At 45.4% G+C, this 23,716-nt stretch overlaps 1 protein-coding gene across 3 annotated transcripts in view; it reads left to right on the forward strand.

Annotated features, from left to right (window-relative positions):
* LOC141048426 (class I histocompatibility antigen, F10 alpha chain-like) overlaps nucleotides 1-23,716 on the forward strand; it is a 281,467-nt gene that overhangs the window by 173,786 nt on the left and 83,965 nt on the right. For all 3 annotated transcript variants that reach the window (XM_073543985.1, XM_073543982.1, XM_073543983.1), the window contains one exon: nucleotides 16,287-16,556. In XM_073543985.1, coding sequence (XP_073400086.1) covers nucleotides 16,287-16,556 — 270 coding nt within the window. The remainder of the gene's footprint in view (nucleotides 1-16,286; nucleotides 16,557-23,716) is intronic.

A 23,716-nucleotide genomic window follows, 5' to 3' on the forward strand; every position in this document is an offset into this window, starting at 1 on the left:
TAATAAGGCCCTGTCATCTCTGTGTGATGTGTGATTTATGGTCAGCCTTGTACTTGTAGTCCCCTCTGTCCCCAGCACTGAATCCCCCATATAGGTAATAAGCCCCTGTCACCTCTGTGTGATGTGTGATTTATGGTCAGCCTTGTACTTGTAGTCCCCCCTGTCCCCGTCACTGAACCCCCATACTGGTAATAAGCCCCTGTCACCTCTGTGTAATCGGTGATTTATGGTCAGCCTTGTACTTGTAGTCCCCTCTGTCCCCGGCACTGAATCCCCCATATAGGTAATAAGCCCCTTTCACCTCTGTGTGATGTGTGATTTATGGTCAGCCTTGTACTTGTAGTCCCCTCTGTCCCCGACACTGAATCCCCCATATAGGTCATAAGCCCCTGTCACCTCTGTGTTATGTGTGATTTATGGTCAGCCTTGTACTTGTAATCCCCCCTGTCCCCGGCACTGAATCCCCCCATATAGGTAATAAGCCCCTGTCACCTCTGTGTGATGTGTGATTTATGGTCAGCCTTGTACTTGTAGTCCCCTCTGTCCCCGGCACTGAATCCCCCCATATAGGTAATAAGGCCCTGTCATCTCTGTGTGATGTGTGATTTATGGTCAGCCTTGTACTTGTAGTCCCCTCTGTCCCCGGCACTGAATCCCCCGTATAGGTAATAAGCCCCTGTCACTTCTGTGTGATGTGTGATTTATGGTCAGCCTTGTACTTGTAGTCCCCTCTGTCCCCGGCACTGAATCCCCCATATAGGTAATAAGCCCCTGTCACTTCTGTGTGATGTGTGATTTATGGTCAGCCTTGTACTTGTAGTCCCCTCTGTCCCCGGCACTGAATCCCCCATATAGGTAATAAGCCCCTGTCACTTCTGTGTGATGTGTGATTTATGGTCAGCCTTGTACTTGTAGTCCCCTCTGTCCCCAGCACTGAATCCCCCCATATAGGTAATAAGCCCCTGTCACCTCTGTGTGATGTGTGATTTATGGTCAGCCTTGTACTTGTAGTCCCCCCTGTCCCCGGCACTGAATCCCCCCATATAGGTAATAAGGCCCTTTCATCTCTGTGTGATGTGTGATTTATGGTCAGCCTTGTACTTGTAGTCCCCTCTGTCCCCGGCACTGAATCCCCCATATAGGTAATAAGCCCCTGTCACTTCTGTGTGATGTGTGATTTATGGTCAGCCTTGTACTTGTAGTCCCCTCTGTCCCCGGCACTGAATCCCCCATATAGGTAATAAGCCCCTGTCACTTCTGTGTGATGTGTGATTTATGGTCAGCCTTGTACTTGTAGTCCCCTCTGTCCCCAGCACTGAATCCCCCCATATAGGTAATAAGCCCCTGTCATCTCTGTGTGATGTGTGATTTATGGTCAGCCTTGTACTTGTAGTCCCCCCTGTCCCCGGCACTGAATCCCCCCATATAGGTAATAAGCCCCTGTCACCTCTGTGTGATGTGTGATTTATGGTCAGCCTTGTACTTGTAGTCCCCTCTGTCCCCGGCACTGAATCCCCCCATATAGGTAATAAGCCCCTGTCATCTCTGTGTGATTTATGGTCAGCCTTGTACTTGTAGTCCCCTCTGTCCCCAGCACTGAATCCCCCATATAGGTAATAAGCCCCTGTCACCTCTGTGTGATATGTGATTTATGGTCAGCCTTGTACTTGTAGTCCCCTCTGTCCCCTGCACTGAATCCCCCATATAGGTAATAAGCCCCTGTCACCTCTGTGTGATGTGTGATTTATGGTCAGCCTTGTACTTGTAGTCCCCTCTGTCCCCAGCACTGAATCCCCCATATAGGTAATAAGCCCCTGTCACCTCTGTGTGATGTGTGATTTATGGTCAGCCTTGTACTTGTAGTCCCCTCTGTCCCCAGCACTGAATCCCCCATATAGGTAATAAGCCCCTGTCACCTCTGTGTGATGTGTGATTTATGGTCAGCCTTGTACTTGTAGTCCCCTCTGTCCCCTGCACTGAATCCCCCATATAGGTAATAATCCCCTGTCATCTCTGTGTGATGTGTGATTTATGGTCAGCCTTGTACTTGTAGTCCCCTCTGTCCCCAGCACTGAATCCCCCATATAGGTAATAAGCCCCTGTCATCTCTGTGTGATGTGTGATTTATGGTCAGCCTTGTACTTGTAGTCCCCTCTGTCCCCAGCACTGAATCCCCCATATAGGTAATAAGCCCCTGTCTCCTCTGTGTGATGTGTGATTTATGGTCAGCCTTGTACTTGTAGTCCCCTCTGTCCCCTGCACTGAATCCCCCATATAGGTAATAATCCCCTGTCACCTCTGTGTGATGTGTGATTTATGGTCAGCCTTGTACTTGTAGTCCCCTCTGTCCCCGGCACTGAATCCCCCATATAGGTAATAAGCCCCTGTCATCTCTGTGTGATGTTTGATTTATGGTCAGCCTTGTACTTGTAGTCCCCTCTGTCCCCTGCACTGAATCCCCCATATAGGTAATAATCCCCTGTCACCTCTGTGTGATGTGTGATTTATGGTCAGCCTTGTACTTGTAGTCCCCTCTGTCCCCGGCACTGAATCCCCCATATAGGTAATAAGCCCCTGTCACCTCTGTGTGATGTGTGATTTATGGTCAGCCTTGTACTTGTAGTCCCCTCTGTCCCCGGCACTGAATCCCCCATATAGGTAATAAGCCCCTGTCATCTCTGTGTGATGTGTGATTTATAGTCAGCCTTGTACTTGTAGTCCCCTCTGTCCCCGGCACTGAATCCCCCCATATAGGTAATAAGCCCCTGTCACCTCTGTGTGATGTGTGATTTATGGTCAGCCTTGTACTTGTAGTCCCCTCTGTCCCCGGCACTGAATCCCCCATATAGGTAATAAGCCCCTGTCACCTCTGTGTGATGTGTGATTTATGATCAGCCTTGTACTTGTAGTCCCCTCTGTCCCCGGCTCTGAATCCCCCATATAGGTAATAAGCCCCTGTTACCTCTGTGTGATGGGTGATTTATGGTCAGCCTTGTTCTTGTAGTCCCCTCTGTCCCCGGCACTGAATCCCCCCCCATATAGGTAATAAGCCCCTGTTACCTCTGTGTGATGGGTGATTTATGGTCAGCCTTGTACTTGTAGTCCCCTCTGTCCCCGGCACTGAATCCCCCCATATAGGTAATAAGCCCCTGTCACCTCTGTGTGATGTGTGATTTATGGTCAGCCTTGTACTTGTAGTCTCCTCTGTCCCCGACACTGAATCCCCCCATAAAGGTAATAAGCCCCTATCACCTCTGTGTGATTTATGGTCAGCCTTGTACTTGTAGTCCCCCCTGTCCCCGGCACTGAATCCCCCATATAGGTAATAAGCCCCTGTCACCTCTGTGTGATGTGTGATTTATGGTCAGCCTTGTACTTGTAGTCCCCTCTGTCCCTGGCACTGAATCCCCCATATAGGTAATAAGCCCCTGTCACCTCTGTGTGATGTGTGATTTATGGTCAGCCTTGTACTTGTAGTCCCCTCTGTCCCCGGCACTGAATCCCCCATATAGGTAATAAGCCCCTGTCACCTCTGTGTCATGTGTCATTTATGGTCAGCCTTGTACTTGTAGTCCCCTCTGTCCCCAACACTGAATCCCCCCATATAGGTAATAAGCCCCTGTGTGTGATGTGTCATTTATGGTCAGCCTTGTACTTGTAGTCCCCTCTGTCCCCGGCACTGAATCCCCCATATAGGTAATAAGCCCCTGTGTGTGATGTGTCATTTATGGTCAGCCTTGTACTTGTAGTCCCCTCTGTCCCCGGCACTGAATCCCCCATATAGGTAATAAGCCTCTGTCACCTCTGTGTGATGTGTGATTTATGGTCAGCCTTGTACTTGTAGTCCCCTCTGCCCCCCGGTGCTGAATCCCCCATGTAGGTAATAACCCCCTGTCACCTCTGTGTGATTTATGGTCAGCCTTGTACTTGTAGTCCCCTCTGTCCCCTGCACTGAATCCCCCGTATAGGTAATAAGCCCCTGTCACCTCTGTGTGATGTGTGATTTATGGTCAGCCTTGTACTTGTAATCCCCTCTGTCCCTGGCACTGAATCCCCCATATAGGTAATAAGCCCCTGTCACCTCTGTGTGATGTGTGATTTATGGTCAGCCTTGTACTTGTAGTCCCCTCTGTCCCCGTCACTGAATCCCCCATATAGGTAATAAGCCCCTGTCATCTCTGTGTGATGTGTGATTTATGGTCAGCCTTGTACTTGTAGTCCCCTCTGTCCCCGGCACTGAATCCCCCATATAGGTAATAAGCCCCTGTCACCTCTGTGTGATGTGTGATTTATGGTCAGCCTTGTACTTGTAGTCCCCTCTGTCCCTGGCACTGAATCCCCCATATAGGTAATAAGCCCCTGTCACCTCTGTGTGATGTGTGATTTATGGTCAGCCTTGTACTTGTAGTCCCCTCTGTCCCCGACACTGAATCCCCCATAAAGGTAATAAGCCCCTGTTACCTCTGTGTGATGGGTGATTTATGGTCAGCCTTGTACTTGTAGTCCCCTCTGTCCCCGGCACTGAATCCCCCCATATAGGTAATAAGCCCCTGTCACCTCTGTGTGATGTGTGATTTATGGTCAGCCTTGTACTTGTAGTCCCCTCTGTCCCTGGCACTGAATCCCCCATATAGGTAATAAGCCCCTGTCACCTCTGTGTGATGTGTGATTTATGGTCAGCCTTGTACTTGTAGTCCCCTCTGTCCCCGACACTGAATCCCCCTATAAAGGTAATAAGCCCCTATCACCTCTGTGTGATTTATGGTCAGCCTTGTACTTGTAGTCCCCCCTGTCCCCGGCACTGAATCCCCCATATAGGTAATAAGCCTCTGTCACCTCTGTGTGATGTGTGATTTATGGTCTGCCTTGTACTTGTAGTCCCCTCTGCCCCCCGGTGCTGAATCCCCCATGTAGGTAATAAGCCCCTGTCACCTCTGTGTGATTTATGGTCAGCCTTGTACTTGTAGTCCCCTCTGTCCCCTGCACTGAATCCCCCGTATAGGTAATAAGCCCCTGTCACCTCTGTGTGATGTTTGATTTATGGTCAGCCTTGTACTTGTAGTCCCCTCTGTCCCCGGCACTGAATCCCCCCATATAGGTAATAAGCCCCTGTCACCTCTGTGTGATGTGTGATTTATGGTCAGCCTTGTACTTGTAGTCCCCTCTGTCCCCGGCACTAAATCCCCCATATAGGTAATAAGCCTCTGTCACCTCTGTGTGATGTGTGATTTATGGTCAGCCTTGTACTTGTAGTCCCCTCTGCCCCCCGGTGCTGAATCCCCCATGTAGGTAATAAGCCCCTGTCACCTCTGTGTGATTTATGGTCAGCCTTGTACTTGTAGTCCCCTCTGTCCCCTGCACTGAATCCCCCGTATAGGTAATAAGCCCCTGTCACCTCTGTGTGATGTGTGATTTATGGTCAGCCTTGTACTTGTAGTCCCCTCTGTCCCTGGCACTGAATCCCCCATATAGGTAATAAGCCCCTGTCACCTCTGTGTGATGTGTGATTTATGGTCAGCCTTGTACTTGTAGTCCCCTCTGTACCCGGCACTAAATCCCCCATATAGGTAATAAGCCTCTGTCACCTCTGTGTGATGTGTGATTTATGGTGAGCCTTGTACTTGTAGTCCCCTCTGTCCCCGGCACTGAATCCCCCCATATAGGTAATAAGCCCCTGTCACCTCTGTATGATGTGTGATTTATGGTCAGCCTTGTACTTGTAGTCCCCTCTGTCCCCGGCACTGAATCCCCCCATATAGGTAATAAGCCCCTGTCACCTCTGTATGATGTGTGATTTATGGTCAGCCTTGTACTTGAAGTCCCCACTGTCCCCGGCACTGAATCCCCCCATATAGGTAATAAGCCCCTGTCATCTGTGTGTGATGTGTGATTTATGGTCAGCCTTGTACTTGTAGTCCCCCCTGTCCCCGGCACTGAATCCCCCCATATAGGTAATAAGCCCCTGTCACCTCTGTATGATGTGTGATTTATGGTCAGCCTTGTACTTGTAGTCCCCTCTGTTCCCGGCACTGAATCCCCCATATAGGTAATAAGCCTCTGTCACCTGTGTGTGATGTGTGATTTATGGTCAGCCTTGTACTTGTTGTCCCCCCTGTCCCCAGCACTGAATCCCCACATATAGTTAATAAGCCCCTGTCACCTGTGTGTGATGTGTGATTTATGGTCAGCCTTGTACTTGTAGTCCCCTCTGTTCCCGGCACTGAATCCCCCATATAGGTAATAAGCCCCTGTCACCTCTGTGTGATTTATGGTCAGCCTTGTACTTGTAGTCCCCTCTGTTCCCGGCACTGAATCCCCCATATAAGTAATAAGCCTCTGTCACCTGTGTGTGATGTGTGATTTATGGTCAGCCTTGTACTTGTAGTCCCCCCTGTCCCCGGCACTGAATCCCCCATATAGGTAATAAGCCCCTGTCACCTCTGTGTGATTTATGGTCAGCCTTGTACTTGTAGTCCCCCCTGTCCCCGGCACTGAATCCCCCATATAGGTAATAAGCCCCTGTCACCTCTGTGTGATTTATGGTCAGCCTTGTACTTGTAGTCCCCTCTGTTCCCGCCACTGAATCCCCCATATAGGTAATAAGCCCCTGTCACCTCTGTGTGATGTGTGATTTATGGTCAGCCTTGTACTTGTAGTCCCCTCTGTCCCCGGCACTGAATCCCCCATATAGGTAATAAGCCCCTGTCACCTCTGTGTGATGTGTGATTTATGGTCAGCCTTGTACTTGTAGTCCCCTCTGTCCCCGGCACTGAATCCCCCATATAGGTAATAAGCCCCTGTCACCTCTGTGTGATGTGTGATTTATGGTCAGCCTTGTACTTGTAGTCCCCTCTGTCCCCGGCACTGAATCTCCCATATAGGTAATAAGCCCCTGTCACCTGTGTGTGATGTGTGATTTATGGTCAGCCTTGTACTTGTAGTCCCCTCTGTCCCCGACACTGAATCCCCCATATAGGTAATAAGCCCCTGTCACCTCTGTGTGATTTATGGTCAGCCTTGTACTTGTAGTCCCCCCTGTCCCCGGCACTGAATCCCCCATATAGGTAATAAGCCCCTGTCACCTCTGTGTGATTTATGGTCAGCCTTGTACTTGTAGTCCCCTCTGTTCCCGGCACTGAATCCCCCATATAGGTAATAAGCCCCTGTCACCTCTGTGTGATTTATGGTCAGCCTTGTACTTGTAGTCCCCTCTGTTCCCGGCACTGAATCCCCCATATAGGTAATAAGCCTCTGTCACCTGTGTGTGATGTGTGATTTATGGTCAGCCTTGTACTTGTAGTCCCCTCTGTCCCCGGCACTGAATCCCCCATATAGGTAATAAGCCCCTGTCACCTCTGTGTGATGTGTGATTTATGGTCAGCCTTGTACTTGTAGTCCCCCCTGTCCCCGGCACTGAATCCCCCATATAGGTAATAAGCCCTTGTCACCTCTGTGTGATGTGTGATTTATGGTCAGCCTTGTACTTGTAGTCCCCTCTGTCCCCGGCACTGAATCCCCCATATAGGTAATAAGCCCCTGTCACCTCTGTATGATGTGTGATTTATGGTCAGCCTTGTACTTGTAGTCCCCCCTGTCCCCGGCACTGAATCCTCCCATATAGGTAATAAGCCCCTGTCACCTCTGTATGATGTGTGATTTATGGTCAGCCTTGTACTTGTAGTCCCCTCTGTCCACGGCACTGAATCCCCCATATAGGTAATAAGCCCCTGTCACCTCTGTGTGATGTGTGATTTATGGTCAGCCTTGTACTTGTAGTCCCCCCTGTCCCCGGCACTGAATCCCCCATATAGGTAATAAGCCCCTGTCACCTCTGTGTGATGTGTGATTTATGGTCAGCCTTGTACTTGTAGTCCCCTCTGTCCCCGGCACTGAATCCCCCATAGAGGTAATAATCCCCTGTCGGCTCCTGATGTTTATTCTGTGAGTCCGTCTTTTCTTACAGCTCCATATCGTCCTGTTCCTCGGTTCTTCCTTCTAGACATGTCTGACTTATCTGACCGCTCGGTGTTACTAGTCCGGGGCGTCCTACACAGGCTGACACTGTGCGATCAGTGCGGAGCGGCCACATTGTGCAAGATACAGCCGATGTCCAGTCATTTATACATTTCCAGTAGGAATAACAGAGGAGCCATACAATGCAGAAACCTGAGAAAAGTTTTGTGCTAAAATATACAAATAAGGAGAGGAGACGGGTTCTCTTTAACCCCTTATTGACATTAGACATACCGGTCCATTGTCAGCTCTCTGTCTCTGGTGCGGGCTCAGGAGCTGAGCCGCCACATTCCCAGCAGGTGATGGCTGCACTATTGATCCATCATCTGCCTCTAAGTGCCGAGCTCCAACCATGGCTGTTATCTGTCAAATGCCGCTGTCAATCACTGAGAGTAGCATTTACAGCAGACCTTTATTCTAAGCGCCCATCAGCTTCCCCGCAGCACGATCGTGGGGAGCCAATGAGCTGCCATGGTAGTCGGGGGTCTGCTGAATGCTCCTGTAGCTGCACAGGAGACCCTGATTTGTACTATATACCCCAATACTGCGGTGCGGCAGGATCTAGTACAAGGGATCGGCGACTGCAGGTTCTGGATCCCTAAAAGGACTATAAAATGCAGGAAAAAATTGTGAAAATAAACTTTATTCCCTTATTTATATTCATTAAACACCATAATGAGAAAAAATATTCAAAACGCCAATATTCCAACATTCCAGGATAAAGTAAGAAGTGATGAATGTGTCACATCAGCCCCAGGATGGGATTAATAAAAAACACCGACTCCGAGCACAAAGTCCCTCACATCTCCGTCACCGGAACACCGGGAACGTCACAGGTCTCGGGAAATGGCGACAGAAGCAACAGTTTATAGAGTATTTCCAAAGTCTGTAATAAATCTGCCTGTTTCTATCACTGTGATCGCACTGACCTGGAGCATCGGCTGCCGGATCATTCTCACCCTAGACTGAAGACGAGAAAAACTAACAAAAAGCAATTGGCGAATTTTCTATTTTTTTTCTCGCAATTTTGCTGTATTTTTTCCTGTTTTCCACTAAATTACATGGTGAAATGGATTGTGTCATTCAAAAGTGCAACTTGTCCCGCAGAAAACAAGGTCTCATGCGGCTACAGACAGAAAAAATAGCTATGGCTCCTATAGGAAGGGAAGGCAGAAACAAAACGTAAAATCACCATGCCAGGAAGGGGTTAATATCGGTCAGGTATCATTGCACTGACACGAGATTGGCAGCTACATAAATATAAAACCACCACAAACTGAAATACCCAAACACAAGAATACATAATATAAAAAGTAATTAAACCTTTATTAGGCTAAAAAACAGATTGAAAAGGGGAAATTCCAACAAAGACGAGAGCGGTAATCCCCCTATTATACTAGGACAGAAATAACTGCACTAATACATAAATTACTCATATCCGGTGATGTGAGCAGCACTCATACAGCATCCATCATCCATCTGTGTGTGATCATCATCAGACTAAGTACAAGCTCTGTGGCTCCATCTAGTGGTTATGTGCAAAAATGCTAAACTGGAGGTAGATACAATAATAATAATAATAATAATCTTTATTTATATAGCGCCAACATATTCCGCAGCGCTTTACAGTTGAACAGTTTCAAACACAACAGTCATAAGTAACAACGTTAACAATACAATAATTAAAGCGAAATAAGACGACCCTGCTTGTGGAGCTTACAATCTACAATGAGGTGGGGGAGATACAAAGCATAGGTTTGTATTTACAATGATGTATTTACAATGACGGTCCAGCCATCTTCAGGGGGTGGGGGTTAGATGGAGATAGTGAATGGGCTACACACACACAAACATAACATGACTTTGATTACTGAATGTGATAGGCCGCTCTGAACAAATGCGTTTTGAGCGAGCGCCTAAAACTATGCAAATTGTGGATGATCCTAATATCTTGGGGTAGAGCATTCCAGAGGATTGGCGCAGCACGGGAGAAGTCTTGGAGTCGGGAGTGGGAGGTACGGATTAGGGCAGAGGTTAGTCGAAAGTCATTTGCAGAGTGCAGCGGTCGGTTAGGCCGATAGACAGAAATGAGGGAGGAGATGTAAGGGGGTGCCGCACTGTGGAGAGCTTTGTGGGTGAGAACAAGTACTTTGAATTGTACCCTGTAATGAATTGGCAGCCAGTGTAACGACTGGCGAAGAGCGGACGCGTCTGAGTAACGATTAGCCAGATGGACAACCCTGGCTGCTGCATTAAGGATAGACTGGAGAGGGGAGAGTCGAGTGAGAGGGAGGCCAATTAATAGAGCATTACAGTAGTCCAGGCGGGAGTGGATCAGGGCGACAGTGAGAGTTTTTGTTGTTTCCATGGTGAGAAAAGGGCGGATTCTAGAGATGTTCTTTAGGTGTAAGCGGCATGAGCGGGCAAGAGATTGTATATGGGAGGTGAAGGAGAGATCGGAGTCGAACATAACACCCAGACAGCGTGCCTGCTGTCGGGGTGTTATTATGGTGCCACCCACAGAGAGGGAAATGTCAGATTTAGGGAGGTTAGTAGATGGTGGGAGCAGAAGAAGTTCAGTTTTGGAGAGGTTGAGTTTCAGATAGAGAGCAGACATGATGTTGGAGACTGCAGACAGACAGTCAGTGGCGTTCTGTAGTACAGCGGAGGTAAGGTCAGGGGATGATGTGTACAGTTGTGTGTCATCAGCATAAAGATGGTACTGAAAGCCAAATTTGCTGATGGTCTGTCCAATTGGGGCCGTATAGAGAGAGAAGAGAAGGGGGCCAAGGACTGAGCCCTGAGGTACCCCAACAGTGAGAGGAAGAGGAGATGAAGTGGAGCCAGAAAACAGAACACTGAAGGAGCGGTCGGAAAGATAGGAGGAGAACCAGGAAAGAGCAGTGTCCTTAATGCCTAGTGACTGGAGCCTAGAGAGTAGGAGAGGATGGTCAACAGTGTCGAAAGCTGCAGAAAGGTCGAGAAGAATGAGCAGAGAGTGGTCACCATTACGTTTTGCTGTCAGAAGGTCATTGGTCACTTTGATGAGTGTAGTTTCTGTCGAATGTAGGGGGCGGAAACCGGACTGTGAAGGGTCTAGGAGGGAGTGAGTGGAGAGGTAACGGGTAAGGCGTGAGTATATCAGGCGCTCCAAGAGTTTAGAGATGAAGGGGAGATTGGAGACTGGTCTGTAGTTGTTTGTGCAGGATGGGTCGAGGGTGGGTTTCTTTAGTAATGGAGTAATGATAGAGTGTTTGAAGGAGGAGGGGAAAATGCCAGAGGAGAGGGAGAGATTAAAGATTGTAGTTAGGTGAGTTGTGACGACTGGGGAGAGAGACTGGAGGAGATGTGAGGGAATGGGGTCGGTTGTGCATGTAGTCGGACGAGAAGAGGAGAGGAGCCTGGAGACTTCTTCTTCTGTGATGGGATCGAATGTGGAGAGTGAGCCAGGGGGAATGCAGGGAGGGATGGGAGTCACTGAATTTGGTGACTGGGAGCGGATTTCCTGACGGATATTGTCTATTTTCTCTATAAAGTGGGAGGCAAGGTCATCAGCGCAAATGTCTGTGATAGGGGCTTGTGCTTTTGGCCTGAGGAGGGAGTGAAAGGTGTCAAAAAGTTTCTTGGGGTTGTTGGATAGTGAGGAGATCAGGGTGGTGAAGTAGGTCTGTTTGGCGAGGTGAAGGGCAGAGTTATATGTCCTTAACATAAATTTGAAGTGTATGAAGTCTTCTGGTGTGCGTGTTTTCCTCCATAAGCGTTCAGCACACCTAGAGCATCGCTGGAGAAATCGGGTTTGCGATGTGAGCCAGGGCTGTTTCACTCTGCGTTTGGAGGTTCTGAGGGTGAGGGGAGCTACTTGGTCAAGGGTGCTTCTAAGAGTGTCATTGAAGTGATGTACAGCCAGATCAGGACAGGACAAAGAAGAGATTGGGGACAGTGATGAGTGTAGGGAGTCTGAAAGTGTATGAGGGTTAATGGCTTGTAGATTTCTGACTGAATGGTAGGTAGGAGGGTGCTGGGGTGAGCGAGGATTTGTGAGTGTAAAGGAGAGAATGTTGTGGTCAGAGAGGGGAAGCGGTGAGTTATCTATGTAGGAGATTGAGCAGAGCCGGGCGAAAACCAGGTCCAGGGTGTTACCGTCTTTGTGTGTTTCAGAGGTTGAGAGCTGAGAGAGGCCTAGAGAAGTGGTTAGTGATAGAAGCTGGGATGCAGATGTGGAAGTGGGGCTGTTAATGGGGATGTTGAAGTCTCCCAGGATAAGGCTTGGTAGTTCTGAGGACATGAAGTGCGGCAGCCAGGCAGAGAAATGGTCCAGGAAGTGGGTGGGTGAGCCTGGGGGCCGGTATATGACCGCTACTCTGAGGGAGAGGGGACGAAAGAGCCTGATGGTGTGGACTTCAAAAGAAGGGAATGAGAGTGATGGAACTGGGGGGATGACCTGGAAAGTGCATTGTGGGGACAGGAGTATGCCGACTCCACCACCAGGTCTGTTTGTCGGTCTCGGGGAATGGGAGAATTGTAAGCCACCATGGGAAATGGCAGCAGGAGAGACAGTGTCAGAATCCTGAATCCAGGTTTCCGTGAGGGCCAACAGATTCAGAGAGTTTTTCAGAAAGTAATTGTGTAGGAAAGGAAGCTTGTTGCATACAGACCGTGGATTCCAAAGGGCACAATTGAAAGAAGGAGATGAAGGAGTGCAAATAATATTAGTAAGATTATTAAGGTTTCGATGTGAGGTAGGGTAGGGGTTGAGGTTGGGGGATGGTGGACCGGGGTTGGGGGAGATGTCCCCTGAAATCAGTAGGAGCAGGAAGATAAAGAGCAAGTAGTTTTTGGAATTGTATGAAGATTTTTTGTGCAGTGTGTTTGGGCAAGATGGGCTGAGGTTTTTTAAGAAGGTGAGAAGTGCATGGGAGCTGTACATGGGAGAAGGAAAGAGAGAGGAGCTGATGTATATGAGTTGTGATGGAGGGGGGATTGGTCGGTGAAAGTGGATTGCAAGAGAACATAGGAGGATAGGAATAAAGCACATGGTTAAAAGGGACAGCAGAGTGAGGGTTACCTGACTCCTGCCCTGACTAACTGCCATGTAATAACTGCTGTATCCCGACGCTTATCTTCGTGACGCTTTGCTTCTGTGATGCGTGCACCCCCACATGCACTGCTGTCCCGAGAATAAATACATAGGAATAACATTAGGCTACTTTCACAAATCAGTTTTTTGCCGTCAGGCAGGATCCGGCTATTTTTAGAAAAAACGGATCCGGCATAAATTTTGGAGAACTGTAGAAACGGATCCGTTTTTCTGCCGGATCCATCTAGCAGGTTATATCTGTTTCCTGGGGGCTGGCCAATTGGATCTGAGCATGCGCAGACTTAAAAAAACGGATCCGGTGGCTGGATCCATCTTTTTCTGGATCTGGCGCATTCCGGCGCCCATAGACTTTCATTGTGGCAAAAAGCCGGAAGCGTCGGATCCGGCGTTTCCGGCTTTTTCGCCAGAGACAAAAAACGTTACAGTAGCCGTTTTTTCCAGATGCCGGAATGAGACAAGTAGCCGGATCTGGCAAAAAACGGATGAAACGCAATGCCATCCGGCGTGATTCGGCGCTAATGCAAGTCAATGGGGAAAAACTGGATCCGGCATTGCATTTCGCCGGATCCGGTTTTACAAAAAAAAGCCTGATCGCGTCTGTCGGCGAAAAACTGTTGTGTGAAAGAGGCCTTAGTGTGCCACATTTACTGATTTATGGAAAATATGTATACCATAAAATGAATAAGTATAAATTATGGCTCAAGGGCCGGAAGAAATTAGAGAAAGTCAGCAAATGTCGCACAGCAGTTATAGAGAGCTATGGGGACACAGAGCAATTAATAAAAAAATCACAGAGTCCTAGTCCAATGAGAAGGCGATCGGGCAAGAACAAGTGTGTGCTAGTGCTGTGCCCGAACAATCAAAAATGAGAACATCCTGCACAAAACATCTATAGACTGAGATAACACATTCACCACTGTCCCTCTTACACGCGTTTCGCCGTGTCAGCTTCCTCAGGGGGTGAATAAGTGTTCCAAAGGCGTTTCTATATAGGTTTCGCTGGATAGACGCGTCACCACGGACACCAGACGGGGCAACACACCGCGAGCGTTCAGCACATGAGATGAAACAGGTAGCTCAGGATGGACATATTGCTGCTGAGCTAAAGCACATTCACTATCCACATGTTGCTTATCTGGTAAAATGGCCACAATAATCTGCGCAGGTAAGTATTAGACAAACGGGACACAGGTGAATGTGACATATAAACCACCCAAGAGGGAAAAATCAAAGTGCAAGTGCCTCTTACAGTGCCAATGTGTGAAATATTGAGAATAATCTAAATAAGAAAAAATCAATAAATGGAAAATAAAAATTTCATCACATAAAATATATCTGGATGTTCTACAAGTGTTATATAGAAATGAAATCCTTCAAAGTATATAAATATATACACTCACTGGCCACTTTATTAGGTACACCTGTCCAACTGTGTGTTAAGACTTAATTTCTAATCAGCCAATCACATGGCGGCAACTCAGTGCATTTAGGCATGTAGACATGGTCAAGACAATCTCCTGCAGTTCAAACCGAGCATCAGTATGGGGAAGAAAGGTGATTTGAGTGCCTTTGAACGTGGCATGATTGTTGGTGCCAGAAGGGCTGGTCTGAGAATTTCAGAAACTGCTGATCTACTGGGATTTTCACGCACAACCATCTCTAGGGTTTACAGAGAATGGTCCGAAAAAGAAAAAAAATCCAGTGAGCGGCAGTTCTGTGGCCGGAAATGCCATGTTGATGCCAGAGGTCAGAGGAGAATGGGCAGACTGGTTCGAGCTGATAGAAAGGCAACAGTGACTCAAATTGCCACCCGTTACAACCAAGGTAGGCAGAAGAGCATCTCTGAACGCACAGTGCGTCGAACTTTGAGGCAGATGGGCTACAGCAGCAGAAGACCACACTGGGTACCACTCCTCTCAGCTAAGAACAGGAAACTGAGGCTACAATTTGCACAAGCTCATCGAAATTGGACAGTAGAAGATTGGAAAAACGTTGCCTGGTCTGATGAGTCTCGATTTCTGCTGCGACATTCGGATGGTAGGGTCAGAATTTGGCGTAAACAACATGAAAGCATGGATCCATCCTGCCTTGTATCAACGGTTCAGGCTGGTGGTGGTGGTATCATGGTGTGGGGAATTTTTTCTGGGCACTCTTTGGGCCCCTTGGTACCAATTGAGCACCGTTGCAACGCCACAGCCTACCTGAGTATTGTTGCTGACCATGTCCATCCCTTTATGACCACAATGTACCCAACATCTGATGGCTACTTTCAGCAGGATAATGCGCCATGTCATAAAGCTCGAATCATCTCAGATTGGTTTCTTGAACATGACAATGAGTTCACTGTACTCAAATGGCCTCCTCAGTCACCAGATCTCAATCCAATAGAGCATCTTTGGGATGTGGTGGAACGGGAGATTCGCATCAGGGATGTGCAGCCGACAAATCTGCGCCAACTGTGTGATGCCATCATGTCAATATGGTCCAAAATCTCTGAGGAATGCTTCCAGCACCTTGTTGAATCTCTGCCACGAAGAATTGAGGCAGTTCTGAAGGCAAAAGGGGGTCCAACCCCTTACTAGCATGGTGTACCTAATAAAGTGGCCAGTGAGTGTATATGTGTGTGTGTATGTATATGCATACAAACAAAGATGATAATATACAAATTTGTATATTGAGTATAATCTACAATTGATTCAGTGTGATTGTGTAGAGTGTGGAGAACAGAAATAAAAAAAGGATACAAAGAAAAGTCCCCGTATCTCTCCGTTTCCCCTACGTGCTCTATACGCACACTGTATACGGCGCTCTGGTAGCGGCCGGTCAGGTGCGGCTCTGTAATATCAGTAGCAGTAAAGCTCAGCGCTCGATAGGAAGCTGTGCAAGAATTGTGGAGTTATTATCAGTCAAGGTCAGTCCGTGATAAACGGCTTAAATTGACGTTTCTTCCAATCATAGACCTTCATCAGAAATCTCCTGTGTTGCTGGGATGTGTAGTGAATGTACCACTCAGAATTGTAAAGTGGACTGTGAGCCGTGTGGTTATAAGTGGTCAGTGCTGCAGTGTGGTGACATGGTCACTGTCAGGAATGCATGAGAGTAGAGACCCCCAGACAGGAGACAGATCAGATCTGTGCTGCACACACCCCATTTATACCTTCTTCTTCCCTCTCAGTTCGGCCCCAGGTGAAGGTGTCCGGTCAGGAGAAAGGTGACACCGTGAAGCTTCACTGCCAGGTGTACGGATTTCACCCCCGAGCTGTGGATGTGAAGTGGAAGAACAAGGAGGACGAGGTTCACTCATATGAGACCACACACGTCCTCCCCAATCCTGACGGCACCTATCAGATCAGGGTCAGCGCGGAAGTGACCCCCAAAGATGGCGACAGATACTCCTGTTATGTGGATCACAGCAGCCTGGAGAAGCCGCAGTACATCGTGTGGGGTGAGTAGTGTCCATACTGGGGGGGGATGATGGGGGTAACACTGGAATATGTCATGACTGCTGATCACTATTGTGACATGTAATTGTATAGTCACCGACCTCTTATTAATATGAAACGACTGAACCGTTCTGTACCTGACTAATAGTAACTGCAGAATAATCTGTGCTGTGTACAGGAGGAATAACCCGATATCTGGCCATTATATCACTTGTATCTGAGGAATAACACGATATCTGGCCATTACATCACTTGTATCTGAGGAATAACACGATATCTGGCCATTACATCACTTGTACCTGAGGAATAACACGATATCTGGCCATTATATCACTTGTATCTGAGGAATAACACGATATCTGGCCATTATATCACTTGTATCTGAGGAATAACACGATATCTGGCCATTATATCACTTGTATCTGAGAAACAACATGATATCTGGCCATTATATCACTTGTATCTGAGGAATAACACGATATCTGGCCATTACATCACTTGTATCTGAGGAATAACACGATATCTGTCCATTATATCACTTGTATCTGAGGAATAACACGATATCTGGCCATTATATCACTTGTATCTGAGAAACAACATGATATCTGGCCATTATATCACTTGTATCTGAGGAATAACACGATATCTGGCCATTATATCACTTGTATCTGAGAAACAACATGATATCTGGCCATTATATCACTTGTATCTGAGGAATAACACGATATCTGGCCATTATATCACTTGTATCTGAGGAATAACACGATATCTGGCCATTATATCACTTGTATCTGAGGAATAACACGATATCTGGCCATTATATCACTTGTATCTGAGAAACAACATGATATCTGGCCATTATATCACTTGTATCTGAGAAACAACATGATATCTGGCCATTATATCACTTGTATCTGAGGAATAACACGATATCTGTCCATTATATCACTTGTACCTGAGGAATAACACGATATCTGGCCATTATATCACTTGTATCTGAGAAACAACACGATATCTGGCCATTATATCACTTGTATCTGAGGAATAACACGATATCTGGTCATTATATCACTTGTACCTGAGGAATAACACGATATCTGGCCATTATATCACTTGTATCTGAGAAACAACACGATATCTGGCCATTATATCACTAGTATCTAAGGAATAACACGATATCTGGCCATTATATCAATTGTATCTGAGAAACAACACGATATCTGGCCATTATATCACTTGTATCTGAGGAATAACACGATATCTGTCCATTATATCACTTGTATCTGAGGAATAACACGATATCTGGCCATTATATCACTTGTATCTGAGGAATAACACGATATCTGGCCATTATATCACTTGTATCTGAGGAGTAACACGATATCTGGCCATTATATCACTTGTATCTGAGGAATAACCCGATATCTGGCCATTACATCACTTGTATCTGAGGAATAACACGATATCTGGCCATTATATCACTTGTATCTGAGGAATGACACGATATCTGGCCATTACATCACTTGTACCTGAGGAATAACACGATATCTGGCCATTATATCACTTGTATCTGAGGAATAACACGATATCTGGCCATTATATCACTTGTATCTGAGGAATAACACGATATCTGGCCATTATATCACTTGTATCTGAGAAACAACATGATATCTGGCCATTATATCACTTGTATCTGAGGAATAACACGATATCTGGCCATTACATCACTTGTATCTGAGGAATAACACGATATCTGTCCATTATATCACTTGTATCTGAGGAATAACACGATATCTGGCCATTATATCACTTGTATCTGAGAAACAACATGATATCTGGCCATTATATCACTTGTATCTGAGGAATAACACGATATCTGGCCATTATATCACTTGTATCTGAGAAACAACATGATATCTGGCCATTATATCACTTGTATCTGAGGAATAACACGATATCTGGCCATTATATCACTTGTATCTGAGGAATAACACGATATCTGGCCATTATATCACTTGTATCTGAGGAATAACACGATATCTGGCCATTATATCACTTGTATCTGAGAAACAACATGATATCTGGCCATTATATCACTTGTATCTGAGAAACAACATGATATCTGGCCATTATATCACTTGTATCTGAGGAATAACACGATATCTGTCCATTATATCACTTGTACCTGAGGAATAACACGATATCTGGCCATTATATCACTTGTATCTGAGAAACAACACGATATCTGGCCATTATATCACTTGTATCTGAGGAATAACACGATATCTGGTCATTATATCACTTGTACCTGAGGAATAACACGATATCTGGCCATTATATCACTTGTATCTGAGAAACAACACGATATCTGGCCATTATATCACTAGTATCTAAGGAATAACACGATATCTGGCCATTATATCAATTGTATCTGAGAAACAACACGATATCTGGCCATTATATCACTTGTATCTGAGGAATAACACGATATCTGTCCATTATATCACTTGTATCTGAGGAATAACACGATATCTGGCCATTATATCACTTGTATCTGAGGAATAACACGATATCTGGCCATTATATCACTTGTATCTGAGGAGTAACACGATATCTGGCCATTATATCACTTGTATCTGAGGAATAACCCGATATCTGGCCATTACATCACTTGTATCTGAGGAATAACACGATATCTGGCCATTATATCACTTGTATCTGAGGAATGACACGATATCTGGCCATTATATCACTTGTATCTGAGGAATAACACGATATCTGGCCATTATATCACTTGTATCTGAGAAACAACACGATATCTGGCCATTATATCACTTGTATCTGAGGAATAACCCGATATCTGGCCATTATATCACTTGTATCTGAGGAATAACACGATATCTGGCCATTATATCACTTGTATCTGGGGAATAACACGATATCTGGCCATTATATCACTTGTACCTGAGGAATAACACGATATCTGGCCATTATATCACTTGTATCTGAGAAACAACACGATATCTGGCCATTATATCACTTGTATCTGAGGAATAACACGATATCTGGCCATTATATCACTTGTATCTGAGAAACAACACGATATCTGGCCATTATATCACTTGTATCTGAGGAATAACACGATATCTGTCCATTATATCACTTGTATCTGAGGAATAACACGATATCTGGCCATTATATCACTTGTATCTGAGGAATAACACGATATCTGTCCATTATATCACTTGTATCTGAGGAATAACACGATATCTGGCCATTATATCAATTGTATCTGAGGAATAACACGATATCTGGCCATTATATCACTTGTATCTGAGGAGTAACACGATATCTGGCCATTATATCCCTTGTATCTGAGGAATAACACGATATCTGGCCATTATATCACTTGTATCTGAGGAATAACACGATATCTGGCCATTATACCACTTGTATCTGAGGAATAACACGATATCTGGCCATTATATCACTTGTATCTGAGAAACAACGCGATATCTGGCCATTATATCACTTGTATCTGAGGAATAACACGATATCTGGCCATTATATCACTTGTATCTGAGGAGTAACACGATATCTGGCCATTATACCACTTGTATCTGAGGAATAACACGATATCTGGCCATTATATCACTTGTATCTGAGGAATAACACGATATCTGGCCATTATATCACTTGTACCTGAGGAATAACACGATATCTGGCCATTACATCACTTGTACCTGAGGAATAACACGATATCTGGCCAGTATATCACTTGTACCTGAGGAATAACACGATATCTGACCATTATATTACTTGTACCTGAGGGATAATACGATATCTGACCATTATATTACTTGTACCTGAGGAATAACACGATATCTGGCCATTATACCACTTGTACCTGAGGAATAACACGATATCTGGTCATTATATCACTTGTATCTGAGGAATAACACGATATCTGGTCATTATATCACTTGTACCTGAGGAATAACACGATATCTGGCCATTACATCACTTGTATCTGAGGAATAACACGATATCTGGCCATTATATCACTTGTACCTGAGGAATAACACGATATCTGGCCATTATATCACTTGTATCTGAGGAATAACACGATATCTGGCCATTATATCACTTGTATCTGAGTAATAACACGATATCTGGCCATTATATCACTTGTATCTGAGTAATAACACGATATCTGGCCATTATATCACTTGTACCTGAGGAATAACACGATATCTGGCCATTATATCACTTGTATCTGAGTAATAACACGATATCTGGCCATTATATCACTTGTATCTGAGTAATAACACGATATCTGGCCATTATATCACTTGTATCTGAGGAATAACACGATATCTGTCCATTACATCACTTGTATCTGAGGAATAACACGATATCTGGTCATTATATCACTTGTACCTGAGGAATAACACGATATCTGGCCATTATATCACTTGTACCTGAGGAATAACACGATATCTGGCCATTATATCACTTGTATCTGAGGAATAACACGATATCTGGCCATTATATCACTTGTATCTGAGGAATAACACGATATCTGGCCATTATATCACTTGTATCTGAGTAATAACACGATATCTGGCCATCATATCACTTGTACCTGAGGAATAACACGATATCTGTCCATTACATCACTTGTATCTGAGGAATAACACGATATCTGGTCATTATATCACTTGTACCTGAGGAATAACACGATATCTGGTCATTATATCACTTGTACCTGAGGAATAACACGATATCTGGCCATTATATCACTTGTATCTGAGGAATAACACGATATCTGGCCATTATATCACTTGTATCTGAGTAATAACACGATATCTGGCCATTATATCACTTGTACCTGAGGAATAACACGATATCTGGCCATTATATCACTTGTATCTGAGTAATAACACGATATCTGGCCATTATATCACTTGTATCTGAGTAATAACACGATATCTGGCCATTATATCACTTGTATCTGAGGAATAACACGATATCTGGCCATTATATCACTTGTATCTGAGTAATAACACGATATCTGGCCATCATATCACTTGTACCTGAGGAATAACACGATATCTGTCCATTACATCACTTGTATCTGAGGAATAACACGATATCTGGTCATTATATCACTTGTACCTGAGGAATAACACGATATCTGGCCATTATATCACTTGTACCTGAGGAATAACACGATTTCTGGCCATTATATCACTTGTACCTGAGGAATAACACGATATCTGGCAATTATATCACTTGTACCTGAGGAATAACACGATATCTGGCCATTATACCACTTGTACCTGAGGAATAACACGATATCTGACCATTATATTACTTGTACCTGAGGAATAACACGATATCTGGCCATTATATCACTTGTATCTGAGGAATAACACGATATCTGGCCATTACATCACTTGTATCTGAGGAATAACACGATATCTGACCATTATATCACTTGTATCTGAGGAATAACACGATATCTGGCCATTACATCACTTGTACCTGAGGAATAACACGATATCTGGCCATTACATCACTTGTATCTGAGGAATAACACGATATCTGACCATTATATCACTTGTATCTGAGGAATAACACGATATCTGGCCATTATATCACTTGTATCTGAGGAATAACACGATATCTGACCATTATATCACTTGTATCTGAGGAATAACACGATATCTAGCCATTATATCACTTGTACCTGAGGAATAACACGATATCTGGCCATTATATCACTTGTATCTGAGGAATAACACGATATCTGACCATTATATTACTTGTACCTGAGGAATAACACAATATCTGGCCATTATATCACTTGTATTATTATTATTATTATTATTATTATTATTATTATTATTTATTGTTATAGCGCCATTTATTCCATGGCGCTTTACATGTGAGGAGGGGTATACATAAAAACAAGTACAATAATCTTAAACAATACAAGTCATAACTGGTACAGGAGGAGAGAGGACCCTGCCCGCGAGGGCTCACAATCTTCAAGGGATGGGTGATAATACAGTAGGCGAGGGTAGAGCTGGTCGTGCAGCAGTTTGGTCGATCGGTGGTTACTGCAGGTTATAGGCTTGTCGGAAGAGGTGGGTCTTCAGGCTCTTTTTGAAGGTTTCGATGGTAGGTGAGAGTCTGATATGTTGTGGTAGAGAGTTCCAGAGTAGGGGTGATGCGCGAGAGAAATCTTGTATGCGATTGTGGGAAGAGGAGATAAGAGGGGAGTAGAGAAGGAGATCTTGTGAGGATCGGAGGTTGCGTGCAGGAAAGTACCGGGAGACGAGGTCACAGATGTATGGAGGAGACAAGTTGTGGATGGCTTTGTATGTCATGGTTAGGGTTTTGTAATGGAGTCTCTGGGCAATTGGGAGCCAGTGAAGGGATTGACAGAGGGGAGAAGCTGGGGAATAGCGGGGGGACAGGTGGATTAGTCGGGCAGCAGAGTTTAGAATAGATTGGAGGGGTGCGAGAGTGTTGGAGGGGAGGCCGCAGAGCATGAGGTTGCAGTAGTCAAGGCGAGAGATGATGAGGGCATGGACTAGGGTTTTTGCAGATTCTTGGGTGAGGAATGAACGGATGCGTGAAATATTTTTGAGTTGAAGTCGGCAGGAAGTGGAAAGGGTTTGGATATGTGGTTTGAAGGAGAGATCAGCGTCAAGGATTACTCCGAGGCAGCGAGCTTGTGGGCAGTCATTTACTGTAATTGATAGGTTCGTAGGGGGGGTCACGTGAGATGGGGGAAAGATGATGAATTCTGTTTTGTCCATGTTGAGTTTCAGATATCTAGTGGAGAAGAAGGATGAAATAGTGGACAGACATTGAGGGATTCTGGTTAGTAGGGAGGTGATATCTGGTCCAGAGATGTAGATCTGTGTGTCATCAGCATAAAGATGATACTGAAAGCCATGAGATTCTATGAGCTGTCCCAGGCCAAAGGTGTAAATAGAGAACAGCAGGGGCCCTAGGACTGAACCTTGTGGGACTCCGACAGATAGGGGGCGAGGTGAGGAGGTGGTGTGTGAGTGGGAGACGCTGAATGTCCGGTCTGTTAGGTATGATGAGATCCAGGAGAGGGCCAAGTCTGTGATGCCGAGGGATG

The sequence above is a fragment of the Dendrobates tinctorius genome, unplaced genomic scaffold, assembly GCF_039654945.1.
Source record: "Dendrobates tinctorius isolate UK_male_01 unplaced genomic scaffold, ASM3965494v1 ptg000135l, whole genome shotgun sequence".
Classification (NCBI taxonomy): domain Eukaryota; kingdom Metazoa; phylum Chordata; class Amphibia; order Anura; family Dendrobatidae; genus Dendrobates; species Dendrobates tinctorius.